The 9,737-nt window shown below is 31.4% G+C and overlaps 1 protein-coding gene across 1 annotated transcript; it reads right to left on the reverse strand.

Moving 5' to 3' along the window:
• Positions 1-3,130: 3,130 nt before the first annotated feature.
• On the reverse strand, positions 3,131-7,576 carry LOC129314171 (glutamate receptor 2.7-like). Its single transcript, XM_054957536.1, has 5 exons — positions 7,300-7,576; positions 4,611-5,905; positions 4,208-4,520; positions 3,711-4,117; positions 3,131-3,623 (listed from the first exon to the last, which is right to left on the reverse strand). The coding sequence occupies exons 1-5, from the start codon at positions 7,574-7,576 to the stop codon at positions 3,198-3,200; spliced, it is 2,718 nt and encodes a 905-aa protein (XP_054813511.1). The 3' UTR covers positions 3,131-3,197.
• Positions 7,577-9,737: the final 2,161 nt, after the last annotated feature.

Here is a 9,737-nt window from a genome sequence, read left to right on the forward strand (position 1 = left end):
TTAAATAGATAGAGTATTTAACAAGTTCATTTCAACGAATCTCATCCTGCATTTTCAGATTCGTTAGAATGCAAATGACCCCTGAAAAGTAATATGTTAAAATAATTTCTCGCGTTCATCAAGGTCATTTCAATACATTTACTTGACAACTTATTTGCACTTTAGTTCCCAAGATTTGCAAAAGTATTTCATATTCTTTTGGTCTTTTTAATGAAAATTTCTCACTTGACTAGTCCTTCAGCGAGATTCTTCCAATATTGAAATGTTTAATTAAAATAACTAAAAGTAATATAATTGTGATTATTCAAACCCAAAACACAAGGAAGTCACTAGATTATTGATCGATTGATGACTTCATTTTATTTAAACTATTTTCAAATTAAATTGACACTTTTTTTACATTATGTTGTCGCTACCATTAATTTTCTAGTTTCAACCCATCCGAAGAGGAGCCTATGCTTGGTTTCTGAAATATTAAATTAAAAATAATTCAGAAGGAAATGGGCAAGGCTCTATTCAAAAGAGCTCGAACCTGGAAGTATTTTTATCTTAAAGTTAACCATTTTTTCAATCTCGACTTTTATTAATTAATCAGGTTTAGAGTTGGGGCTAAGAACCAATTTTTATTTTTTAAAAATTTAAATTTTATATTATCAATGTTATATATTTATGCTCTTTTGTACAAATTAAAATATTTTAAAATTAAAAATAAATAATTTGATATTTGCAATATATTTTACAAAAATAACATCAAATTAAATTAACTCTTTTTTGAAGGGGCAAAACCTAAGCAACATTAGAAATCAGCAGAAATAGAAAAGCGTGGGGTAAAATAAACATGTATTGACCGAGAAAGTCATTATACAGAAAAGAATTCGTTGCATGGTATTAATTGGTGCTTCACTGGTTTGATTTTTCTTCAGCTAATCTTTTTGTTTCGTCTTTCTACCGAATGGAATGTTATTCCAACACTGCCACTTTTTTCCCACAACTCTCTCATAAATAAATATGAAAATAATACTTTAACAGAGTACTTTTGTTTATGCACATAAAAACATTGACTTGCAAGTCATTATACAGAAAAGACTTTGTTTTTTTTCACATACTCCCTCCAATCTTATTTATAAGACACTTTATATAAGTAAATTTTAATTTAAAATATAGAACACTTTACAATAATTAAATTATTTTTTTTAATTTTACTCTTTTTAATAGTGTAAAAATATTTAATTTAGTTGTATCATTATTTAAAGTTAAAGGTAAAAATGAAAATATATATAATTCTTTTTATGATATTAAATTAACTTTTTTAATATGCATGAAATTATTAAAAGTGATTATAAGTGAAAGGAGTAATCGGTTCATTGCCATGTTTCTCTCTCCAGGAAACGGCTTCCTAATTAGCCCAAAATTATATTTTAAGTAGTTGCTTTCAAAGTTTTCAATATTCCATACGCATAGGTTTTTTTAAAGAAAAACTAAGGATGATAAATATCTAAGAAAATTATTACTCTATTCCTAAATACAGAAAAGGCCAATCATAGGAAATTTGCTAACCCTCTTGACGTTAATTAATTATTTCCAGGCTATTCCCATATTCATGACTCAAAACTATTTAATTTAATTTAATTTCCACACCGACATTTGCAAAAAGAAACACACAGACACACACACAGTATAAGATAGAAAATTACTACTAATAGTTTAATCTTTTAATATTCTTTCATTAATTTATTTCTTATACAATGAAAATTGAATTAAACTATTTACTCAAAGACATTATTTAATGTCATGAATTTAATGTTCTCCTCTAGTTATCGGGAGGATAACAACTTAATCAATCATACTGATTGAATTCAATGTTATCCTGAGAGGATAACAACTGATTGAATTTGATTTTTTTTTTTTGTTTCCCACCTAATATCACGTGGAGTGTGGGTATTTTGAATTCATTGTTTGTCCACCCCATTTCAAATTAATCCAGATTCTTGTATAGGTTGAGCCTTTAATGTGGTAGTTTTGAGGATATTATTGGTGAGACACACTTTGTGTGCTCAACTGCAAGTCTACATATCTTAAAACTCAAACATAAGATTTTAAATTAAACTGTTTAAATCTCTAATCGTCAAGTCCTCGTTAGTTGACTGAATTTGATTCACGTATGATTGATCTGCCGCCGGCAAATCCACGATACAGTTGGGCTTTTAAAGCTCAAATGATATAATTGAGCTTTTTATTTTGAGGAAATGGGGATATCATTACTCAACAAAAAAAAAAAAAACCGAATTACAGCAGTATCCTGTCTGTAGCAAAATGAGCCGAGATCTACCAAAAAAAATGAAAAAAGACATTTACAATGTTACCAGAAAAAGTTAGATAACAACGCTAGTAAGAGTAATATTGGATCGAATAAGGTGATCTCACTAACAATGTGATAGAAAGTCAGGGAATCCCCAATTAAAAACTCTTCTGTTCCTAGCGGCCCCCAGCTTCCAGCAAATCACGCCAAAAGTGATCCTCCATCGATCATTTTGGTTATGGTTATGGATGATGAACGTTAACCAAGAATCAAAGGGCTCCTGTATGAAGCTTGTCAGGTCCGTATCAGGGAGGATGAGACTCCCTGCATTCCCTTGCAAACGCTCAAGTTTGATGGATATAGTTTATATCTTCGGTGGGCTTTTAAAAAGCCCAGTTCAGAACAGAACAAACATTGGTCATATGGGTTCCTTTTTTCCCCCTTTATAACAGTCTTATGGTTTCACTACACTACTGTTTTTTATCATTTTCATAAATTAGTTTTGTCCAAGAAACTTGATTTACATGAAAAATAGACAATTGACATCTTGATTTCCAAAACTGGTAATGATTTTATCCTAATATTTTTTCCAAATTTAATATATATTAAATAGAGAACCAAAATTTTTAATGTATCTCTTATTTCATAAAATTCCATTTTTAAACTTACTTTTCTTGATCAAAATAATTAATTTCTTAAAACAAACTTTTTATTTATACAAGTTTAATACAAAGTAAAATTATAACAAATTATAATATTTATGCAACGCATTGATTGAATGCTTAGGAACTTGCCCAGCAACTCAATGGCATTCACAGAAAGTCCTCAGACTTGATTTACCAATAATATATCAGCTTTGTGGTTCTTGAGGTAGAAGGCTACTTGGACTTAGGGTGCATTATGTAGTTGGAGATGCCTCAACTTCAACTATATCATGCAGGCAACGAGTTCCACTCTTATCTTGCATTTCCCTTTTTTTGAAAGTGTGAGAGCTTTGATCTTTCTGGTAATACATCCTTATCAAGCCCTCAATTCGTTTCCACCTGGATGTCCCGGGATCATAATGCAACCAAATATGTTCATGTTGATATAGGAAGTTAATGGCAAAGAAAATGAGAGCTAGACCAGAAGCAACTCCTACAATGAGAAATAGCCCCCAAAAGCTTTCAAGTCCTAGACTATTGGATGAAACTGATGCATCAGAACCATAACAGCTTTTTTCCTTGAACCATGCATTCTCTATGGCTTTCATTTTATACCCTTGAGTAACGTTCAATATTGCTCTTGAAATTTCAGCTACAAGAGGAGATCCTTTGGGGAACACCTGAAATTCAAGAGAGTACCATGAATGAAAGATACATGATAGAGACCGACATGATGTGGAGTTGTTGAACTACACAATGCAACTTACAAAGCTAAAGCCACCGGTTTTAATAGTGGGCTCTACCATGGTATACTTAGAGCAGTAACTTTGAAGAAAGAGTTTCACGTATGGCACTTCATCAAACGCAGCAGCAATGCCTCCATTTGCACTTCCTCTCTCGAATAGTTCCACGCATTCCTTTGTTGAGTTATACGCCTTCAGCTGAGAATCAAGGAAACCCATTTCCTTCAAGATTTCATGTATAAATGAACCTCTCTTGTAACCAACATTCATTCTGTTCTTTATGAGTAAATTCACTTCTCTTATAGTTGGGCTAAGCTGCTCAACTGTTAGGAGTGTTATTAAACTAGCAGTGTAGCTTTGAACCAGAATTAGAACCACGAAGAACCATATGATCACCACAAATCTACTCCAGTTGCTCGTCACTCTCTCTCCTGTAATGCCATTCAATCAATCACGTGTTATAATATTTGCATCTTAATCAAAATCATTTAGGAAAAGTGAAAGAGAAGAGGAGGACTGACTCTGTGCAAAAACTATGGTTGAGAAAGAAAACCATAAGGAGGTGCCAATCTGATGGGACAGAGGCCCTTGAAAATGTTCGTTTATTCGGTGTTCAAACACCCACACTACAAACCCAATGAATACAAAAGAGCAAGCAGTTGTCACCCAAAGATCCCAAGTTAATGGCTTTAAGAAGACCCATACATTCTTCTTCCTGTTGTCTTTGGTTGGAACGACCATTGTTACACCAGATTCAGTGTAGGGCAACGTGAAATCCACGTATTTAGACCTGTTTGCTGTGATTGTGATATCCCCCACCACAGCATCCAAGTTCTGTCAATAGGAAAATATATTTTTATCATGATTTATTTCAAGTAAACATAATGATCAGACAAAGTATCAAGGTAGGATTAATTTATGTACCTTCAAATAGACTTGGTTGATCAGCTCATTGTATGTTCCTGCTTTCTCGCCATTGGGTTTAGCAAAAGGGATAAACTTATATGGCAAAGCATAAGGCAGCTCTTCTAAAACAGCCCTGAAAAAATCTATGCAAAAACCAGTGACCTCGATTCTATTGGTGACTAGGTCACGAGTTACTTTCACGAATTTAGTGTATTCGATTTTCACTGGAACTCCTACCATCATCTTCTTGCCATGTGTTGGAATGGCCCAACCTTTTGGAACGAAGTTTTGATCCCCTGGCCATACAATGGATGCTAGTTTGTATGAAGATGAATCCAGGCTTCCAGCCAGTCCATTCCATGATGTCCAATATCCTATTCTCCTCTTTCCACTACCAATCACATTTATTATCTCAAACATCGATGCCTTTAATTGCCCATCCACGATAGTAAACTCTCCACTGAGGCCTTGAAATTTTGTGTTGGATAAAGCTTCACGTAGCATTTCACCATTCATTGAAACTCCAAGATTTTGAATATTACTTTTGAGAAAGCCATGCTTGGTGATTCCGACCTTCTCAACAGCCATGGCTAATGCAGTAGTTGCATCATAAGCCCATAATCCAAAAACATTCAGATGAGTATCAACCTCGGTTGGATTGTCTTGTAGGAATTTTCTTCTCCATCGAACTTTAAAATCATCTAGCTCTTTTGTTTCAGGAATATAGGTCCTCACACCCAATACACCACGCATTGAATCCATCACAGAGGAATCTAGAGAGCTAAGCACATTAGCCAATCCATCTGTTACGATCCAAACGTAGCCCTCGGTCATCATTCCAATCTGTTGAGCTATGGGGAAGAGAGTAGAGCCGAGATCAGGAGATACATGCACAATGAACACTCTAGTTTGCATGGTCATCAGCTTGTAGAGCTCTCCTCTAATGGCATCAATAGTGGCTAAAGGGGAAATGCGACAGAGATATGGAATTCGAACATACACTTGTTGCAGAGCATTGGTTAAGAAGGGAATGAGCCCCGTCCCATAATCGTTGTTGTCTATGTAAATCGGCACCGCTTGTTTCCATTCAAAAGCTTCGACAATTGCGACAATGGCATTTGCTTGAGCTGAATCAACTTGTGCGATTCGAAAGAAATATGGACTTTGAAGTGAAGCAAGAGAAGCACTTGTAGCCGAAAATGTTACAATGGGCACATGGGCTCTCTCTCCAAGACTGATCACAAAGTTGGCCTCCGTTGATGTTGATGGTCCTATTATTGCTTGCACTTCCTCTGTTTTGATAAGATCTGCAACTGTTCATCATTGATCATCCAGGAATTTCATAATTTTATACTTTTTTTTGGGACAAAAATACTTATTTTTGACTTTGGATATATAGTTGTGATGAAGATACCCACATGGTGCAAAAATGTGGTTGGTGGAAGTTCAAAAACTGAATAGTGATGAATATGGGAATTCATCATAAGGTGGTCCCTAGCTTGTCCCTTGATATAGTGCCTAGTTGCTAAACTTGTGAAGATTAAAGTTGTTTATGTTTAAATTTTATTTCTTCTTTTCAAAATCTATCCCTAATTGAATTTACCATTTTTTTTAATTTGGTTCTAATGATAAGAGAAGCTTTTCATTTATATTAGTTAGTTATTAGTTAATTATTTTTAAATTTTATAATATTCTTCTTGATTTCTCTTTTATAAAAATCATTTATTGTTTAATTATTTCAAAATTTATGATATTTTCGTGCCTTCAGCATTTTTAAAATATTCTCCCTCATTTACTGTATCAAATTATTTTAAGAAATTATCCAAAATAGTTTTTTAAAAGGGAGAATTTCAACAAAGGACTCTTGACCAAACATATTTACATTTAAATTCCCTATATTTTTGAAAATTTATTACAATTTAAGAGTATTAATTTGATATTAAATTTTTAAAATAAATGATAAAATTGCCCCTCTTTTAAATTAATATTAAAACTTTTCTATTAATTCACTTATTAATTGCCCTACTTCACTTATTTATTTACTTATAAAATGCTGTTAGTTGTCCTAGTTAACTTTTTTATTTCCTTGAAATGAAATTAAACAAAAGTCTGACAATAAACAAGTAAAGTAAGACAATAAACTCTATAAATAAATGAACAACATATAGTATAGAAATCAATAAGTGAAGTAGTGCAATTAATAATATCCAGCAAGTAAATGAACAAGTGAAGTATGACAGTTCTAATATTAATTTAAAGAAGGGGCAATTTTTTTATTTTTCTCAAAAATTCAATATCAAATTAATACCCTTGAATTGCAGTGAAATTTTAAAAATATAGGGGCTTTGAATGTAATTAAGTATAGTTAAAGGGTCTTTATTGAAATTCTCCCTTCTTAAAATAATCAGATTTTTTTTTTCAAATTTTGGTAATTTTCTAAAGATTAAACAAATATCATAAAAATTTATAAAAAAATAATTTTTTGGAAAAAATTAAGTGACTTTTTCATTTAAAAAAGAAAAAAGAAACAAAGGGTCCTAAAACAACAAAACATTATGCCAAGGGGAAAGAGAAGGAAACTCAAGAAAACGAATTTGGATATCCAGTGAGTGTCACAGGCACAAACCAACAACACCCTATGCACACACACACACACACACACACACATCTTGCATGTAGATGATATAGAGAGAGAGGGAGAGAGAACCTTGAGATGCTGCAGTAATGAGGTCTGAGCCGGGGTCTCGGAGGTGCAAGAGGAGCCTGGTTTTGTAATGAGAATGAGAGGCATAAAAGTCGGAGAGGGAAAAGTTAATGCAGCTCAATCCTATGCTGCCAGCTGGCAGGGACACATCAACCACAACTCCCACTTTCACTACTGTTGTGTTGCTGTGCGAGACGCCAAGCCTCACACACAGAATCACACACCAACACAAGACGCTGACGAGGGCATCAACGACTTTGGCACCCCTCTTCATCTTCATCTTCCAATATCACCTCCAAGCCCAGAGCTTCGACAATAGTCATTTTATACTAGTTTTGACCTTTGACCCCGTCTGCATTTAGGATACGCGTGGAAATAATAATGTATATTTATTTTTATTTAAGTTTTATTGATCTTAGCACAATATTTTCGAATCATTTATTTAAATTTTGTCATACTTAAATCATTTTTAAAGTTCTTTAATTAGGAGGAGAGGAGACCATTAGATTGTAACAGAAAATTAATAATTCTAAATTTGCAACATAATTATGTAAAAAAATTTAAGTATTTTAGAATCTTTAACGAAATATTATTAATTAACAGTGTTTCAAATTAGACTAAGACGTCAGTTTTGAAGACATATGAGAAATCTCTATTTAACAAAATGAAAGGGAAGTTATTATATTTTCCTCTTTGTTATATCATAACTAATAATAATTGCATTTATGTATAATGAAAGATAAATAAGCATCTATATAAAAATTCAAAGATGGAGTTGTGATTCTAATTAATTTTGGTCTTCTTTTGCATTAGTTAAATTAACTAGTATTAATATATTTTATATATAGTCAAATGTAATAGAGGCTTTATCATATTTAAGTTTATAAATCTTTTGTAGGACTTCTTCCCCTCTTCCTACACTAAGTGTCACACTTCACATCTTATCGTTTTACGTACACATGATTTGTGAATATTATTATAACTTCTTTACATTTTATATTTGAATAGATTTTTTTTTTTTGGGTATGCAATGCGCTTGAAAAATAATAACTTGATAGAAACTTCCTTGACCAAAAGATATATTAATATGAAAAAAGTTAGGTTCATGTAAAAAAGACAAAATTTTAGGTGAAAAATTCCAAGTAAAAGTAAAGTAGAAGGAAGAAGAGAAGAAAAAAGAAATAATGAACTAATCAAGAGATAGATTGTTCTTGTACTCATGAATCGTGTGATGTATATTTATTTTATATCTATATAATAGCCATATCTATGCATTGATATGTGCTAAAATATCATTATGATAACTTCTATTTGCTTGATTTTATATATAACACTACATTAAATGTTTTCATGAAGGAAGAATAGTAGCTTTTGACTCTAAACTAATGGATTTGAATTTAATGGCTATACTTAGTATAGGGACATTGAATGCCTATATCATCTGAGTTGTTAAAATTCAGATTAATAATTCAAATAAACTCACTCATTCTTTAATTTGAAGTGGAGTATAAATTCATAACAATTAATTTAAATTTTAACGAATGAGTTCTTATATTAAATATAATTACCGAATCCAAATCCTAAACTAGAAGAGGCTTAAAGTAGATTGGAAGTGATCCTTGTAACTATATAAATAAGAATTAGAAAAATGATAAGCATAATCTAGTTTTTTAACACAGTCATTTCTAACCAACGTGAATAAGCGAAGTAAAAAAGTAATTTTTTTAATAGTATTATAGTATTGTTAATGTCTAATTGACTTTTAAAAATGGGAGAATAAGAGTTAAGTCTCAGAATATTGAATTAATACTAATTAAATTCTTGATAATTTTTTAAAAAAATAAGTTAAAAATATTGATTCAAATTATTATAAATTTAAAAGTTTCAATTGTAAATAAATATTTAAATATTAAATGTAATTTTTAGATTATAGTAGAAATTTTTATTTATAACTGTTTGAATTGATATTTATAATTTATTTTGTAGAAAATTTTTTTGCTGATTTAACTGTCATTAATTCATTCTTCTAGGACCTAACTATCATTCTCACTTTAACAATTGACAAATAAAAGTTAGCAAAATAGCAAACATAACCTAATATTTAACAAGTTCATTTCACGGAATTTCCTCCTGCAATTTTCAAATTTGTTAGAATGCAAATGACCCATGAAAAGTAATATGTTAAAATAATTTCTCGCATTCATCAAGGCCATTTCAATAAATTTACTTGACAACTTTATTTTCACATTAGTTCCCAAGATTTGCAAAGGTATTTCATATTCTTTTGGTCTTTTAATGAAATTTACTCACTTGACTAGTCCTTCAGTGAGATTCTTCCAATATTGAAGTACTTAATAAAAAAAAAACTTGAAGTAATATAATTGTCATTATTCAAACCCAAAACACAAGCCACTACATTGTTGATCGATTGATGACTTCAT

This window comes from Prosopis cineraria, unplaced genomic scaffold (genome assembly GCF_029017545.1).
Source record: "Prosopis cineraria cultivar Desert tree isolate PC_DT_omini unplaced genomic scaffold, ASM2901754v1 PC6, whole genome shotgun sequence".
Taxonomy (NCBI): Eukaryota; Viridiplantae; Streptophyta; class Magnoliopsida; order Fabales; family Fabaceae; genus Prosopis; species Prosopis cineraria.

What these genes read in the sequence shown, in the direction of transcription:
- LOC129314171 (XM_054957536.1), bottom strand. Translation starts at nt 7,576, where the DNA reads ATGAAGATGAAGAGGGGTGCCAAAGTCGTTGATGCCCTCGTCAGCGTC. An exon ending in CATTACTGCAGCATCTCAAG is followed by an intron (nt 5,906 to 7,299) that starts GTTCTCTCTCCC and finishes AATGATGAACAG; the next exon opens with TTGCAGATCTTATCAAAACA. An exon ending in TCAACCAAGTCTATTTGAAG is followed by an intron (nt 4,521 to 4,610) that starts GTACATAAATTA and finishes TCCTATTGACAG; the next exon opens with AACTTGGATGCTGTGGTGGG.